Source organism: Durio zibethinus, chromosome 6, assembly GCF_047325235.1.
Source record: "Durio zibethinus cultivar Kanyao isolate XHJ-2024 chromosome 6, ASM4732523v1, whole genome shotgun sequence".
Classification (NCBI taxonomy): domain Eukaryota; kingdom Viridiplantae; phylum Streptophyta; class Magnoliopsida; order Malvales; family Malvaceae; genus Durio; species Durio zibethinus.
This window is the reverse complement of record NC_143167.1, coordinates 31,493,495-31,511,338: the sequence shown is the minus strand read 5'-3', so window position 1 is coordinate 31,511,338 and position 17,844 is coordinate 31,493,495. Positions and strand designations below refer to the sequence as shown.

At 34.5% G+C, this 17,844-nt stretch overlaps 2 protein-coding genes across 3 annotated transcripts; both read left to right on the top strand.

Moving 5' to 3' along the window:
* Nucleotides 1–6,277: 6,277 nt before the first annotated feature.
* On the top strand, nucleotides 6,278–12,657 carry LOC111285297 (bromo-adjacent homology (BAH) domain-containing protein). Of its 2 annotated transcripts, none has more exons than XM_022874662.2 (13): nucleotides 6,278–6,508; nucleotides 6,843–7,198; nucleotides 7,850–8,018; nucleotides 8,116–8,990; nucleotides 9,633–9,659; nucleotides 9,782–9,874; nucleotides 10,036–10,114; nucleotides 10,617–10,707; nucleotides 11,293–11,392; nucleotides 11,560–11,676; nucleotides 11,762–11,843; nucleotides 11,937–12,019; nucleotides 12,274–12,657. In XM_022874662.2, the coding sequence occupies exons 2-11, from the start codon at nucleotides 6,854–6,856 to the stop codon at nucleotides 11,810–11,812; spliced, it is 1,947 nt and encodes a 648-aa protein (XP_022730397.1). In that variant the 5' UTR covers nucleotides 6,278–6,508; nucleotides 6,843–6,853; the 3' UTR covers nucleotides 11,813–11,843; nucleotides 11,937–12,019; nucleotides 12,274–12,657. The 2 variants fall into 2 exon arrangements, with proteins under 2 accessions (XP_022730397.1, XP_089619051.1); XM_089762925.1 differs by having other exon boundaries at nucleotides 6,314–6,508; nucleotides 10,622–10,707.
* Nucleotides 12,658–13,590: 933 nt separating this feature from the next.
* Nucleotides 13,591–17,511, top strand: LOC111285296 (protein ALTERED PHOSPHATE STARVATION RESPONSE 1-like). Its single transcript, XM_022874661.2, has 4 exons — nucleotides 13,591–14,917; nucleotides 15,597–15,772; nucleotides 16,072–16,295; nucleotides 16,569–17,511. The coding sequence occupies exons 1-4, from the start codon at nucleotides 13,897–13,899 to the stop codon at nucleotides 17,371–17,373; spliced, it is 2,226 nt and encodes a 741-aa protein (XP_022730396.2). The 5' UTR covers nucleotides 13,591–13,896; the 3' UTR covers nucleotides 17,374–17,511.
* Nucleotides 17,512–17,844: the final 333 nt, after the last annotated feature.

The following is a 17,844-nucleotide window of genomic DNA, read 5'->3' as shown; positions in this document are numbered from 1 at the left end:
ACTTTTGACCAGTAACATTCAAGTTTTGAAAGAAAAATGCAATAAAAACCATCTTTCATTACAGAAATTTATTTGCATTATGCCTTACGGTATTAGACATAAAAGCCATTAGAGAAGACACAATTAATGCCAATGACAAATACACCGGAAAATAAGACATTGACCAAATTTCCAAATAATGCTCAGGAGGTATGCTATTATGTTTGTCACTAGATGCACATGTTGACAGGAAACTTTCTCCAAGTTCTTACTTGTTTCTGTCAGTGGTGTGGTTAGCTCATGCTCTATTTGCTCAACCCCAACACTGCCAGGAGAGTCATACCCAACACTGGTAGTTGCAGCTTCCTGACCTCCCAGACTTCCATTCAACATCTACAGGCTAGAAAACCGTGGGACACTATATCCAAGTGATTTAAAAGCAGAGAAGGCAGGCCTCTTCATTTTTATCAAGAACAATTTTACATGCACCATCTTGATCTTCTTTGCCACTCCCAATTGCATGCGTCAATGTACTGAACTTTCTAATGACATCAAACTTGCAAAATAGTAAGAAAAGCAAAAAAAAAAAAAAAAGAGAGAGAGAGAGAAATAGAAAGAAGAAAGAAATGGTGACATAGCATCTATTCACCATAACAAAGGAAAGTACTTCAAAAAAGAAAACATAACTATGCCAGAATCCTAAAGAAAAGCATAACAATAAATGTTAAAGAATAATCCCAATTAAGAACATGTCAGACAAAGGTTAGAAAATTCAGAAAGTCAAAATAATGCATCTCATTATCATAACCCTTAGAGAAGCCATATAACCAAAAACCTCAAAAAAATTCACCTGGTGCAGTCCGGGAAGAGGATTCAAATTCACAATCTCAGGAATAGATTCTTCGGCAATTGCTAGAGGTGTGCGCAAACCAGCTTTATAAACACCAATGTCAGTCCAAGGCATCTGAAACAAATATATGTTTAAAATGGAGAATTGAAGTAACATAGTCTATAAGAAACCAAGAAAAAATTAAAAAAAAAAAAAGAATTTAACTTCACATACGGAATACTAGTGAGCATCTCTGACTCCAAAAGAAACATGATTTTGGAACTTTGCTAGCAAGCCTTCTAGGTCATGCCATCACATTGATGCACACCTTCCAGCATTCTCTTGTAAGGCTTGTACCATGCCTTTTGCCACTCGAAAAGCTTCGCAAACCTCACATACTGGAGCGTCCTTCATTGCAGAATTTAGAAAACGACAATTTAAAAACAGCAGGAAATAAAAGAAAACTCTTACGTTGCAGAAACAGTGGTAACCAATTAAAAGAAAAAGGTTAAGAATGATCGGCATAATCGGAGAATCATGTGGGTGGAACAATTAATGGAACTTCTAAACACGTTAAATACTGGATTGAAGATGAAATGAGATAGCTTATGGAGTTTGTAACATAGATTTGCCATACCAAAAACATATGCATAATATTTGAGCCTTTAGCTCACGAAGTATCACAATAATAATATAATACTAGCATATACATGTCATAGCAGTAATAAACACATATTCCAGGCACTGACAACAATAGTGTGGCAAACATCTATTGAGAGGACAAATAGGAATTACGTATAGTAAGGCTAAAATTTACTGTGAAAAATGCACCCTAAAGAATCAAGATTTTGTACACGAAGCAAACATCACCAGTTCAAGAGCAGACAATGCCAAGAAGCATCCATGAAAATTTCCCAATCTGGCTCAACATGAACAATGATTGGTGTTACTGCATAAACGAAATGTAAATCAGATGCAATCATGAAGCCTTCTCTGGCCCTTGAAAGATAATCCAGCACAATCTATGAGATAAGTCAAATAAATGTACTTGATGTGAGCACCACAAATCCTTTTATTCCTACCCTCAGGGATCTGATCCAAAAATAAAGTTCTCATAAAAAAGATACAATGCTGAAAACTGCAGCACTATCAAATAACTTATTTGAAATTCAACAATATAAACAAAACAAACTTTACCAGTGACTCGGAATAAGGAACTGCCAAAAGCTGCACATCCAAGGGAAATAGTACCAAATAACTTGGTCTCATCATTCCATTTGAGAAATTTTTTGTGGCGCAGCCACCAAAGTGAATCCTGACCTGATTTCACCACATCATCAAATGGTTCTGTAGAATTAAGAAGACTACACCTAACACAGCGGTTAATGTCACTGACAGTTTAAACCATTCCACCAGCCACAACTTCAAGAATTGCATGAGTCATTCCATTCTTATCTTCAGATAAACATATTGCAATGGTGGCCAGCTTTCATTCAGAAATCCTTAATTCTTTTTATCTCTTCTGGCTTGCAAATAAGCACCAGTTTACATGAAAGCATTAGAAAGAAAAAACTAATTCAAAGCAAACAAACAATAAAAGCTGTTTCACATAAAATTAAAAATAACGTAAGAAAACATATAATAAATGAGAAGACAAAAACAGATAATCTTAAAACGTAGGTGTTGAAGTTTAACTCTGATAAATGAATGATCATTCCAAATATCAATGTCAGTACATGGCATCCAAAACATATATATGTTTAAAAAGGAGAATTGAAGTAACATAGTCTATAAGAACCCAAGACAAATCCAAAAGAAAATACAATTTATCTATCTCTACTATCTCTTCTCTGACTCCAAAGTACAATTTACCTATCTCTACAATCTCCGCTCTGACTCCAAAAGAAACACGATTTTGGAACTTTGCTACCACGCCTTCTAGGACGTGCCATCCTAAGCCTCTAAAAAAACACAGAAACCATTGGTGCAAACCTTCCAGCATTATCTTGTAAGGCTTGTACCATGCCTTTTGCCACTCGAAAAGCTTCACAAACCTCATCTATTGGAGCTCCATCATTGTAGAATTTAGAGAACATGAATTTAAAACAGCAGGAAATAAATGAAAACTCTTACGTTGCAGAAACAGTGGAAAACAGGTTAAAAGGAAAAAGCTTAAGAATGTCCTGCAGCATCAGAGAATTATTTAGGGAACAATTAATGGAACTTCTATAGATATTAAATACTGGATCAAAGATGAAATGAGATAGTTTCAAGGAGCTTGCAACATAGATTTGCCATGCCAGAAACAAATGCATAATATTTGTGCCTTTAGTTCACGAGGTATCCTAATAATCGTATGCAACTAGCACGTCCATATAATAGCAGTAACAAACACATAAACTAGACACCGACAACGATAGCGTGGAATCATCTCATTTATAAAAAGAAACTGGACCAATATTATCTCATTTCCTTTCTATTTAATTTAAAACATAATTGCTGACACTTAATTTTATCCGAATGAATTCAAGTGTTTTTTTATTTCCAGGCTTGATTTTAAGCGTTAGGCTCATTTAATATTTGTTTTAGATTAATAATTTTTGGATTATTTTGCATGAACATAATCCCAATAAAATTCAATTTTGAGTCACTTGGATTTCAAGACCTAATAAAAGTCCAAGTCAAATTTTTAGATCCAAACACCCATTCTACGGCCCATATTAAGTTTTAAAGCCCAATTTCATTTTTATTTTTATTACAGCTTGGTGGGAGACTCTTTCTCAGATCTTCCCGCTCCCCAAACTGCTTCACCATTCTCCGCAATGTGTGTTTTTTTTTTTACCTCCAATTTCACCTATTCACCTCTAACACCAATTCAGCAAACATTCCAAAACCCGATCTTCTTCCATCTTGCATGCCACAAGGATCCAAAGTTCTTAATTTCCTTTTCAGAACAAATGCAGCAAACAAGCCAGAACCCCACTGATCATCCCCATCACAAGCAGCTGAGATCAGACTCCTAAACCGCCAGCAATAAACCCAACAGCAACCACCCCTGCCTGCTGCCGACACCCTCTACCTCCATCACCGAGACCGTTCAACCCCATTTTGCACGGCTACCATCAACAACCTCATAACTATTCCCATCTCCACCCTCCCTCAGAACCGAGAGTCACCAGCCGATGGCCCCACTCCCATTCGGCAACCATCACCGCCAAAAACGAAATTATCATATTATTTTCTTTCAAAAAAATTTATAAAACTTATAAAAAAAAATTTTAAATAGATCGTCAAAAATTTACAAATAAAACTTATAAAATAAAAAATAAAATTTTGATAATGAAATTTTTAATAATCATAAATTGATTATTATTTAAGATATTTTTAGATAATAAATTTTTTTTAATTTAAATTCAAATAATAAAAAAATTAGATATATTTGCAACAAAATAAAAATAAATGATTAAGTTTTTTCAACGATTGAATCTTTGAGAAAACAAATAAAATTTTTTAATATTCTTAAAGTAAGAATATATTTTTAAAAATTTTACTAGATTGATAAATACTTAATAATTATTTACCATTAAATTTATGATTTTATGATAATTTAAAATTAAATAATACCATCTTAAGATGGGTGCTATAGTCTTTTCTACACAAAACCGAATTCTTGAATTGAATTATGAAATGTAGATTAAAACTTATTCTTTTATGAACCTTTAATTAAATAATAAATTTATTTAAATGATCAATTACACCTAAATAAAATATTGATAATGACTTTTTAGATTGTGTCTAATTATAAATCTATGAATCTAAACATTATGACATGAATATTACAAAATTTTGTCAAAATCTAATATGCTAAATAAAAAAATCTATCATGATAAATAAATGAAAAAACTTATTCAAATAGTTCAATTTAGTTATAACTATTATAAAATTTTTAATTATCAATATCAAAAATATATATATTTATTAAAAAAATAAATTTTAAATTTATAAAAAATTACATTTATTATTTTATCTTTAATTTAATTAAGACATTATAAGATTTTTTTTATTTGTAAGTTTTCTTAAAATTTCACTCTCTCCTTTTACAAAAATTAACTAATCAAAAAATTGTTTATGATAAGTTATATAAATTTTTTAAAATAGATTTTTAAAAGTCGTAAAACTTATCGAATATTAGTTTTAAGCCCGTGTTATGTGCTGGCAAACAAATTAATTATATTATTTTTACACACTATTATTTAAAAAGTAAATGATTAGTTAGTAAAAAAATAAAATTTTTATTTTAAAAAAATAACATATTTATAATTTTGATAAGAAATTGTATTTTCATATTGGAAATCTATGTGTGTACGAAGAGAGTGTGTACGAAGAAAGTTCAACTTACACCAATATAAATTTTTTTAATTTTATACTTTTTTTTAAAGTATTGATTTTAATAAATCCAATAAATGAGATTAAATCATTTATTTTCTACTTATATCTCTCATTTTTTAGATCTATTTAAATTAGTAACCAGAAAAATAGGTAAAATAGTGTAAAATTTTTTTTATGTAACTTGATCCTTTATATATATATATATATATATATAATGGTGTACTTAGGAGAACTTAACCTCTTGATATCAATGCCAATTATCACTAAATTTCACCCGTATGTTTGTCTCAATATCCTTTTTATCAATATTCATTTAGTTTTTCTAAAAACAACCTAAATTTAATATCTAAACCTATGATTTCTTTCGTTCTTCCTCTTTCTTTCAATTCCTTTTTTTTTTTTTTTTTTCTTGTGTTACTTGTTTATTGTAATCGTTATTTGACGATTTTTCAACCATGATGGAGTGTTGTTATCGATCTAATTTGGTGATTTTGTGATCCATTTTTTTTTTTGAAAAATCACAAAACTATTAAAGGTAAAATGGGATTTTAAAGATGTTATGGTTTTCTAAGTTCCGTGAAATTGCCAAAAACAAGGCTGGCTTTGATCGAAATTTACCATTGGTCAAAAAAATTTTTTCCTTCTCATTTTTTAACCAAAAAAGAATGGGAAAGGATTATGAAATGGACATAGAATTGAATCTCAATTTCGAAAACCAAATACGAGGTAAGGGAAAAGAGTAGATGAAAAACAAAAAAAAAGGAGAGTGATTTATTTTTATTTTATATATTTTTTTTCAAATTCAACATTTTGAAAATTAAAAAAATATTTTTTTATTATGATAAACGATGTGAACATGATAATTGATATGATAGTTAATGTACACAATCACGTCGATTTTTTATATTTTGAATGAAATTTATTAAAGTGATTATATTTGAGATATTTATAAAATTTTAGTATTTTGTTGGGATAAATAAAATTCAGTGACCAAATTAAAATTTTAGAAAAATTAGACGGGAATCGGGATCAATAAGGAAATTTACTCCGATATAAAAGTAAAATACTATTGAAAAAAAAGGACTGCTTTATTACTGCTGTCGCCGACTGCACTGAGGGGAAAGGTGAGGAGAAACAGGTCACAAGCACACATATAAATACGGTTATTAGAGCAAGAGGCGGAAGATTAAAGTCGGGGATAACGACGCAAAGGAGGACGGACATTAAGGTTGCTCTTGGCTAGGGTTTTTCCTTTTTTCTAATAGTAAAAATTAAAGCAAATTATCCTCACTCTCTGCCTCTTCTGAAATCGTAAGTTAATTTCCCTCCAAACTTTCTCCCTATCGAAGATTTGAGTCGCTATTTCTCACGGCATTGGAATCAATTTTAGGGTTTATTGCGGCTTTTGGTTTCCCCCGGATTGTAGTTTCTGATAATTTTATACATTAAGAAATTGTTTTCTTGGCAGTCATTGATGATATATTTTTTTCAAAGCTTATTGATATTCAAATTTTCGTCCGGTATCTTTTCCTAATTAATAATTTTGGGGAAAATATTTATTTGTACATATTGATTCCTTCCTTTTGTTTTCTCTGCAATGCTGTGTTTGCATGTTGAAAATATCCGCTATTTTTCTTGTTTCCAGGTTTTGTTATTATGGTAGAAGCCACTGAAATCGAGAACCTTGAATTTAAGTGGGGTAAAAAAAGAGGAATTGGTGGGAAAAAGAAAGATGTTCAGTTTTATGAATCGTTTACTTATGATGGCCTCGACTACACTCTTTATGACAATGTTTATCTTCACAAGGAAGGCGAGCCATTGCCTTATCTGGGGAAACTTATAAAAATATGGGAGAATCCCGATAAATCCAAGAAAGTGAAGGTTTTATGGTTTTTCCAACCTTTTGAGATCTCGAATTATCTTGTAGTTGAATTGACACATCCGAATGAAGTATTTTTGGCATCTGGTGAAGGAGTAGGCCTTGCCAACGTTAATCCCTTGGTAATTGGAAGTTTATAAATTGTTTCAGTACTTTATCTTTGATTTTCTGAAAGTCAAAAGTTGTAGTTTATTTTTGTGCAGTGACTTGTAATGTTACAGTTTGACTTGGTGAGTTTTTGTATTGACTGACAGCAGTTGTATTATGTTTTCTTCTGCTTTTTATTATGGAAAGACTTTGAGCATGAGAATCTGAAGGGCTTTCCATTCATTTAACGAGTCAAGTGTTAATTTCCCCTTTTCGATAAGCTGTTAAGATCTTGTGAAATTTCTTGCATGAAGTAGGTAGATCACTACTGGACCGGAACTTGTGTGTCAATGCTAAGAGTTTTTAACTTTCATGATACTTTTGACACATGTTCGGCTACAAAGGGAAATAGATTTGGTTTACAAATCTTGTTATTCTTGAAAATGGTAATTTATGTCCAACTCACTTAAGCCTTAAGGATATTAAACTTTTGATTGGAATTGTTTGTCAGTTTATGTATCGCATCAAGTGTCATGTTAGAAGTGGTTTAATATTTAAGTTGCTGGCATATATTTTAAAATGTAAATTTGTCAATTAGTTTGGTAATATTACGATATGTCTTGTGTTTTAAAGTGTTTAGCAGATATTCATCTGCTTAGCTACTAATTTTCTGTTCATTAATTTAGGAAGCAATTGCTGGAAAATGCAATGTAGTTTGCATTTCAAAAGATAGCAGAAATCCACAACCTTCAGATGAAGAGCTCCAAATGGCCGACTTTGTTTATTACCGTACTTTTGATGTTGGACAACACATTATCTTGGATAAAATAGATGACAAAGTTGCTGGAATTGATGGTATTATTCTTCAATCATGTAATGCTCCTTCATTGTGATTTCCATTTCGATGCTGTTTGTATTAATTATTCCTGTTTTTGTTTCTCAAATGTTGCAGTTAAATTTATTTTTAACCAAGTGGGTTCTCTGAAGCCCTGTTCTGTTCATAACTTTAGTGCGGATGATAAACATGCTAGTGAAAATGCTATGGAAACAAATGAAAGGGCGGTTTTGTCCAAGCTAAACTCATCTGAGAATCATATTGCTGAAGATGATAGACAAGAGGAGCAGAAACTTGTGGTTGTGGAGAAGCTTGCTGCCAATGATGGACAAGAGAATGGCTTTAACTGCAAAATTGCTTCAAATGTTAAAGTTGAAGAGAATTCAGATGTAAAAGTGTCATCAGTTAAACCGAATTTCTCCCAGAGAGAGAAGCCTGTTTCTGGTGTAGTTACAAAGTCAGGTGAACTGGCCAGAAGCAATGATAGACTGGAAAATACTTCTGGAGATAAGATAGGTTCAATCCATAAAGTTAAAGAAAATGAAGACTTAAAAGGGTCATTAATTAAACAGGAAAACACCTCTGGTGAGAAGATAGGTAGTGTAAGTAAGTCTTTTGTCAATAAAGTCAAAGTTGATGAAAAATTAAAATCAATTAAGGAGTTAGGGGAGTTTGATGAGAAGCCGCGTAAGAGAGCAAAGATTGATAGTTCTGTGAAAGTCTCCAATGACAAGAACAAGAACAAGGTGCTTAAGCCAAACTGTGATTCTGATGGAAATAATTCAAAGTCCTTAGTGCCAAACATTACTGCTTCTGAAGATAAATCAAGACGTGCTACAGATCCTCTTTGGACAGCCAACAACTCTTCCAAGAAGCTGAAGATTGATGATAAACTCACAAAACCTACTAATTGCAAATCTCCTGAGTGGCCTCCAAATGATGGTATAAAAACTGGTGATAAAGCACTGGAAGTTACTAGGAGGCCTGATTCTGTAAGTGGTATTTTGGGTTTGCCTTCTCCTTTTCTTTTTTCCCGATCAATTGGAATTTATTTGATTTACTTTGCAAAATTTTAAGAGTTATTATACAAATATCTTAATATTGATATTCAATTGTTGTGAAGGAAAACAAAATTTTAAGAGTTATTATACAAATATCTTAATATCGATATTCTATTGTTGTGAACTAATAGTTTTATCAAACTAATGGTATATGGATGATGGATAAATCTTGTTAACCCTATCTTTTCTTTTTTCACCTCACATTGGAGCCTAAAATTTTTCCTCCTACTGAAATGATCCTATTTTAATCTTTTTAAGAAAATAAATCGCTAGCCCTCAAATTTTAATTTCTCTTTACATTTAATGACAGAATAGTGTGGTTTCATGTGAATGTTTCTGCTACCTTGGTTTTTGCTTTTACGCAAATCTCTTTTTTGGATGAATAAGTTTTATTCGAGTCATTTTTGTTGTGTCCTGGATAGTATCGTGCTTGCAGTTTCAGCTTCCCCCCCTTTTGTGGATGTACTTACTACTGTCCTGTTATCCCTGTGTTTGTCTCCATGATGTGAAAATTTCTTGTGAAGATGAGATATTTTTTAGTTCTTACATTTTATTGTTTATGCATGACGACAGGATAGGAGCAAATGGTTTGCAGAACTTGTAAGTACTTCTGTGTCACTCCTGCAAATTTTTAAATTAGTTTCTGCAGTTTCCTTTGAATGTTGTCACGTTTAAGAAAAAATTGGTCTACAGTCTGTAAATTGCCTCATACATTGTTTCAGCCTTGGGAAGAAAGAATGCAGGATGCACATGAGCATGGAACACTTGTCTTGTTTCAAAATCTGGATTCAGCTTACACTTCAGCGGATGTGGAGGTAGTATCTATATCAAATCACAATGATGTTGTTGTGTTTGTATCATTTCATATTTCCATGCATAATTTTGTTTTCCTTTTCTTTTCCTCTCCCTACCTTTTTGCATTGTACTTTTTTTTTTCTTTTTGCTTCCATATGAAGAATATTGTTTTATGTTGCAGGATATAGTTTGGAATGTCTTCAAGGAAACTTGCAGAGCTAAGATGGTGCAGCGGACTGCATATTCTAGCCAACATTCTGGTATAAATGTACCCATATGCAACTTTGACAATTTGATAAAGTGTTAGAAAACAGTTTTCCTCCGCTTGGAACTATCAAAAAGTAATACCTCTGATTATCTGAAGCATGAAATGAAAAGTTGCCAAAATTTTAGAAATATCATCTGATATTTTGTTTATCTAGAGGTCCTGATACAGAACTCTGGTTTTTTTCCTCGTTAAAACATGATACATAAATGTTTTGAGTTATCAAACTGGATATATCAAAAAAGGACAGTAGTAAGGCTTGCCTGAGTGTTGTGGTGACGGCTATTGTTGTTTGCCTCAAGTGATTTTTGAAGTGTTATCACATCTTTGTCATATCATCTTCATGTTGTCCATGTTTCTGCTTCCTATCATAGTTTATCAAAATACCAATATTTAAAACCATATCTAGAACTAAATGCAACCTCTTTTGGTTCCCTCAAATACAGCATTCAATTGATACATTGTTCATTAAGGAAATTAGTCTGTTCATGTTGTAGGTCAGGCTTTTGCTATATTCAAAACAAGCGAAGTAGCAGAGGAGGTTATTAGAAAATTGGATGAGGGATGCTTGTTGCTACCAAATCGGAGGTATGGTGCAATCATTATCAATCAGTGGTGCCATGCATATGTAGTCTCAGTCATTACCCTAGTCTCATGCATCTTGAATCGGTGGGTTCAATTGCCATTGTCAAGCTATTCTGTGGTTTGCAAGCACTCATGTCGGTTAGAGTATGCTGCATCAAGTACTAGTATGCCCCTTACAACCCAGATGTTGGGTTTGAAAAGTTTCTCGTCACAACTTACTTGGGCATTTTCTTTCTTTTCTTCTTGTTGTTTTTGATGACCTAAGCATTCTTTATCAGCTTTCCTTTTTCTCATACAAAAGGAGCTAGTTTTAAGTCTTCTGGCTATATGATCTCATTTTCTGCAGTACATTTGCTTCATTGGCTCTCTCTTTTAGCCCCTTCTTGCCGCTTTCAATTCTGTATTTGGTTGTGTATTTTGCCTGTTTACACCTCATTGTTATTCTATGGCTCTATGCCGGTCCATTGTATGGTCTATATCAATCTTATTCATAACGTTTAGATCAATTTGCTGCAAGCAGAACTGGCCTTAAGAGCTGTGAGGATACTTGCATTTTGCTTTTATTTAATTTTATTTCTTGTTGTGTAGGCCACTTGTTGCCAGCATGCCAAATCCTTGCTTTCCAAGGAAGCAGTCAACTTTTGCAGGCCATCTCGTTGTTGATAAACTCAAAACCCAACGGGAGATGGTACCTCTTTCTCCTCTTTCTCTGTCAGGTTGTAGGTGTGTGTTGGTGTTAGCATGCTTGCTTGTCTACACGCACCAACTGCCACATGGATGTATTAAATCTGACTTATTTGGTGGTTTCTTTTTCCTTTCTATTTCTGTTAATTGGTTTCTGGGTTTTTTTCCCAGAAAGAAGCGATATCTACTTCACATTCTTCCCAGCCTAACACACTTGAATATGATATGGCGTTGGAATGGTGCTTAATGATAGAAAGATCCAATCAGTTCTGGAAGAAGTTATTCGAGGTCTTAAATTTCTGTCATTCTTTATTTGTGTACCTGCCTTTTATTGCTTTGTGTTTGCTAAACCAGATATTTTGGATTTTTTTAGCGACAAGGGAAAGAGATCGTAAAGCTGAAGGCTAACTTTAAGTCCAGATGAGCACTGATAATTTTGTTTTCCCCTAATTTTGGTAATTACTTTCTAAACGAAGTACGACCCACTTCTGTTATAAGCATGTCATGCATTTCTTTGTAAATGATATGGCTGCTTCTTTTCTGTATAGTGTGTTCCTTTTGAATTAAAAGGAAGCCTTTATCTGAAGCAAACCACCAATGTGGAGTTTTTGTTCTGACCTCTGATATGAAGGTATGGTCTCTATGACTCTAATCTGTTTTCCTACTTTTTGCCTTTATTATCTCGTTTTAGTTAGTCCTTAGGCAATCTGTTGCTGCATGTGAATTGGTTCTGTTTGGTTGGAAACTTAGTATGAGTGTCCTGAAACCTTCAATCAGAACCTCTTGATAACACTGGTTTTGTTTCTCAAGTTTATACGTTACTCTTTTTTTTTTTTTGGTTGAGATCCTTGATACTTATAACTATTTTTGAAAAATATTTTGCAGTGTTCAAGCTGGTGGAAACTTGATTCTAGCTGTGTTTTCAGACGCACTAAGACTAGGTGATGCTGAAACAGATGGAATATGCATAATTAAGGCCTGAGCTCCGAGTCTTTTTAGGTAATCAGGCAAATTTTGGGAAGAGCAGATGTAATTATGTTTGCGGTTCAGTTTTAGCGTGATGCTTAATTCCTTATATAGCAATTTGTATAATCCATTCGCATTGCCCTCTTTTTGGCTAGGAGAGGTTTTACTAGCTCTAGTTATGTTCCCACGCCACTTTTGACCTGCGTTTGGAAATTCCAACAGACATGCTGGGATTAAACTAAAATATAATGCTTACTCTTACAAGTTACGCCAATTGAGTGGGAACCTTCGGATTTAATTATCTGATTTATTCTTACTAATATCGACAGTTTCCAAATGGTAGCTATGGGGGTGTTGAGTGTCAACAAATAGGATTTTGAGTTTTTGCTCACTTGTAATTAAAGGTGATGGAGGGCGGAAGGGATGTAGTTTTTAATGATATTGGCATGCATCTGACGAATTTACCCGTATGCATTCTGTACGTCGTTTACTTTTCAGTAGAAAGTCGACGGTTTTAAGGTTATATCTTGTTATTGGCTTATTTATTTAAATATGCACTGACAATGACTTGATCTGCAAAGAAGAAAATTAAGACAACATTAGACCATTTCAACGAATATTCTATGAAAAAGAGAGCAAGCAAGTGTGCTCTAAGACGATGACCGTGGCTTCAAGGCTCAAAAGTGAGCCTTTATCTTTGAAAAGAATGGTGTTGGGGATAGAATTTTCCAATATAGATTCGCTTATAAGTGGTATATAAGACATCTGGCGAATGGCATCTTGTTGCAGAGTGCCCGGTACATGTGTGTTTCTTTAAATTGAGTTTTATCAAAAATATTCCTTGGCTTTAATTTTCAAATTTTCAATTTTGACGGTTGATTGAATGAACCACATAAATAATAATAATAATCCATCTAATTTCAGCTTACCTAACACCTAATGCAATGTAGATAATTCGTTATTAAATTGTCGGGTCTTCTCTTTTGCTTGGATCTGTTTCTTTTTATCTTTTTTGCATGAACCCTTTAATAATAGAGCCCTAAAAGGAAAACTGATGGAGTATTATAGAGCAATTTACAACCGTTTGATTCTTCCAAAACTGATGGGTGATGAGAGCCGTCCATCAAATATGACAGTTGCAAGCAAATAATCAAGCAATAAGAACGACGTCGTAAAGCTTTAAAAAATGTGACCGTTAATCTAAAAAATTGAGAGACAAGGACACACCTCGTAATCAATTACAGCGAGTACAAACGGATACCCCACTCTCATCACTCTTCTCTCTTTCCCTCTGCTTCAGTCCAGGACAGCCTGCCTTCTCTGTGCACACACCTCTGTACTAGCTTGGCAGTATCCCACACCCTTTTCATGCTGCACCTCAGTCCCCCCCAATCTCAATCCCTCTTTTTTCTCTCTCACCCGTAATCCCTGACTCATTTCCAAACCCAAAACCAAAATCAGAAAAAGAGAACCGAACCATCGCTCACGTTCTGTTTTCACTATCCCAGCTCGTGGAAACTAAAGGTTTATTTTTTCCAACAAATGGGTTGCGCCCAGTCCAGAATAGATAACGAAGAATCAGTGGCTCGATGTAAGGACCGCAAGACCTTAATGAAAGATGCGGTTGTAGCTCGCAACGCCTTTGCGGCAGGCCACTCTGGCTACGCCATTTCCTTGAAGAACACTGGCGCCGCCTTGAGTGACTACGGCCATGGAGAAGCTGAAGAGCCTCCCGAAGACCACCACCAGATCCCTCCTCTTGACTCCACTCCTCAACCGCCTCCACCGCCTCCAATGATGGACAACCTTCCTCCACCTCCTCCGCTTCCTAACTTTTCCCCGAGTCCAGTTGCCCCCATCAAACGCGCCGTCAGTATGCCTGCAATGCCTGTCAAGAGTCGGGAGAAGTTTGATTCTTCCCTTGCTATTGAAGAAGAAGACGAAGAAGAGGACGAAGAAGAAGAAGAAGAACAAGATCATCATGAGGAAAACGAAGTGCGTGAAAATAGTAATAATGAAAATTTGAGAAAAGATTCACGAGGGCCCCATAGGGAGGAGATAACCCCACCGAGGACTCCGGAGAACAACAATGTCGGCCACCACCTGCCTCCGATGCCTGAAGCTAAAAACATAGCTTGGGATTACTTCTTCTTGGTCGATGATAACATGCCGGGTCCGAGCTTGCAGTTGGACGACAACAATAATGAAGCTGATAATAGAAATGTTGATACTTTAGAGAAAAATGTTGGTGGTGTGGGGTTTGTCGGCCACAATGGAGTTGATTGTGAGATTGAGCCAAAGACGCCGCAGAGGCCGGAGGAGAAGATGGCGATGTCAGTGGAGGTTGATGATAAAGGGAAGCAGCAGGTGCAGATTGAGCATTCAAAAACGGCTCCGGCAGATTTCAGGAGAGTGGTGAAGGCCGTATCTAGTGTGAATCTGATGCAGCTTTTGAATGATATTGATGATCATTTCTTGAAAGCCTCAGAGTGTGCTCAGGAGGTTTCTAATATGCTGGAGGCTACAAGGTTGCATTATCATTCCAATTTTGCTGATAATCGAGGTAATTTACTTCTTTTTAATTCGGTATTGCTTTGGTCGTAAGTTATGTGGATGATTGTTAATTTGCTAATAAGTTTTGGCTGTGACAATTTGAGTTTTTTTCATGGTAAATGTCTGCAATTCTTTGTGTTTGATCATCCCAGGAACTTGTAGATATGTTTTCTCTGAAAGATTGAACCTTGAAGTCTGTTTAGATATGGAAAAAGAAAACAAAAATTGTATTTTTGAATGATTTAATGGCCTTTTTTTGTGTAAGGTAGCTTTACATTTAGATCTTGTTGTCCTTTAGCTTTATGTGGGAATCTGACCTTGACCTTAGATCTTTCTACTTTATTCTTTACAAAAAAAAATATATAATAATAAATAATAAGCTGCTATTTTTTTTTGGGTCAAATGGTGGTGCCTAGTTAACAATTCTAAAGTTACTAATATTTTAGTCTATGTTAATGGGAAGGTGAAAGTCATCACGCTCACTGCAGAAAAATGCACATTTAGATTTAAAAGTAAAAAAGCAACGTGTTGGTTTGGGATTTAAGAATTCGTCTATGGAGCTCACAGAAATTATGAATTTTGGCTCGTAAATTTGTCTTGTAAGTAGTAATTGCAGTTATAATGACAAATGTTTAATGTATTATACAGCGGACGTGTATTAATCATGTTACTGATCCTGTTGATTGTAGGACATATTGATCATTCTGCAAGGGTAATGCGTGTCATTACATGGAATAGGTCTTTCAGAGGTATGACAAATGGTGAAAATGGGAAGGATGAATTTGATTCAGAAGAGAATGAGACTCATGCCACTGTTCTGGATAAGTTGCTAGCATGGGAAAAGAAACTTTATGATGAAGTAAAGGTACATTTTAAACTTGGGTTATTGTTTATCTCTGTTTAAATTTATAAGGCCAGCTGCTTGCCATGGCAATCTATAGTGCTTCCTTGATAAACACCTTTCTTTTGTAATTTTGGATTAGTTATATCCTATGTAAATAATAGGCATGTCATTAGTCAGTTCCCTATAATCAATTCAAAGCTGATTTCTGCTAAATGTATTATATTAATGAAAGATGATTTTAATTTTAATATTGATATGCTATTATTTCTCTTGTTTTTAATGTTGTTTTGAATGCCTTGAAAATTTGATCACTGTTGTAGCAAGGAGAGCTGATGAAGCTCGAGTACAAAAGGAAGGTTGCTTGGTTAAACAAGCAGAAAAAACGTGGAGCTAGTGCTGAATCATTGGAGAAAACAAAAGCGGCTGTAAGTCATTTACACACTAGATACATAGTTGACATGCAATCCATGGATTCAACTGTGTCAGAAGTTAACCGATTACGTGATGAGCAGTTGTATCCGAAACTTGTTATGCTTGTTGATGGGTAAGTTTTGCTACAAAAATATTAGAAAGCCGAATATTGCTTCTAATGTTGCTTAATAATATCTTTGATGAAGAGATTATACCTTCTTTGTATTTGGCATCTTTATAAGCTCATCCCCAATTGTTTTTGTTGCTCATACGTATTGAATTAAGAAACATCTCACCATTCACTAATGGCTTTTACTGGTTTTGATTATGTACCTTTGTTGCACTTAAGTACTTGCATCTTGAAGTGAATTTATCATGACCATAAATTTGACATTCTAATTTGCAGGATGGCTAAAATGTGGGCAAGTATGTGCATACATCATGATAGCCAGCTCAAGATTGTTGAAAAGCTTAAATCTCTTGACAGTGCCTATGCCTCTAAAGAAACAACAAAGCACCACCATGAGCGCACCATCCAACTTCATAATGTTGTCCAAGAATGGCATTCACAATTTGATAAGCTTGTCACTCATCAAAAGCAATACATCCAAGCTCTCAACAACTGGTTAAAGTTAAATCTCATCCCTATAGAAAGCAGCTTGAAAGAGAAAATCTCATCTCCTCCAAGAGAGCAGAATCCTCCAATCCAAGCACTCCTTCATGCATGGCACGATTATCTTGAAAGGCTTCCTGACGAGGTCGCTAAATCTGCTATATTCTCATTTGCTGCCGTAATAAAAACCATAATTGTTCATCAAGATGAAGAGATGAAGCTAAAAGAAAAATGTGAGGAAACTAGGAAGGAATTTTTGCGCAAGAACCAGGCATTCGAGGAATGGTATCATAAGTATAAGCAACGGAGATCTGCATCAGATGAAATAGATGCAGAAAGAGGTGAAGATGCAAATACAAAGGATCCTGTCTCAGAGAGGCAACTTGCGGTTGAGAGCTTGAAAAAGAGGTTGGAAGAGGAAGTTGAAGCCCACAAAAAACATTGCATTCAAGTGAGAGAGAAGTCTCTGGGAAGTCTTAAAAGTCGCTTGCCTGAGCTATTCCGGGCTATGTCAGACTATTCTCATGCCTGCTCTGATGCTTATGAGAAGTTGAGGACTGTCACCCAGTCACAAAAACCAAATAATGCCCCCTTATAATAGACTCATCTCTGTTTTGTTAGTAATTTCCTATTAACTTGTATCTTTAAGTGAACTGCAGTTTTTATGCTTGACAGTAGTTCTTGGCAATGCAATGTAGCAATATATTATTTATCCATGTGCAAAAGAATTTGGTTGTATGCTCCTTTTCACTCCTTTTTTCTGCAGGAAGGTTGATGTGTGACAATCAAAAAAAAAAAAAAAAGTTGAAAGGACTAATGTTCTATGCACTTGGAAGCATAACCTTCCATAAATTATCAAGGTTAGAAGGTTACACATATGCAGTAAAACTCATCCTACAATCCCCCTGACGCTAGGTTGTATACTTGAATCTTCCTAAATTTTCATTTGACTTGGAAATGGTTAATGATTTATTTCTTCTTAAACGAGTAGTTTAGTTTTTGAGTTAATTGTTTCGATTCAGAGTTCAAGCCACGTTGTTACCAAATTATGCTGAAAATTGCCTCATGA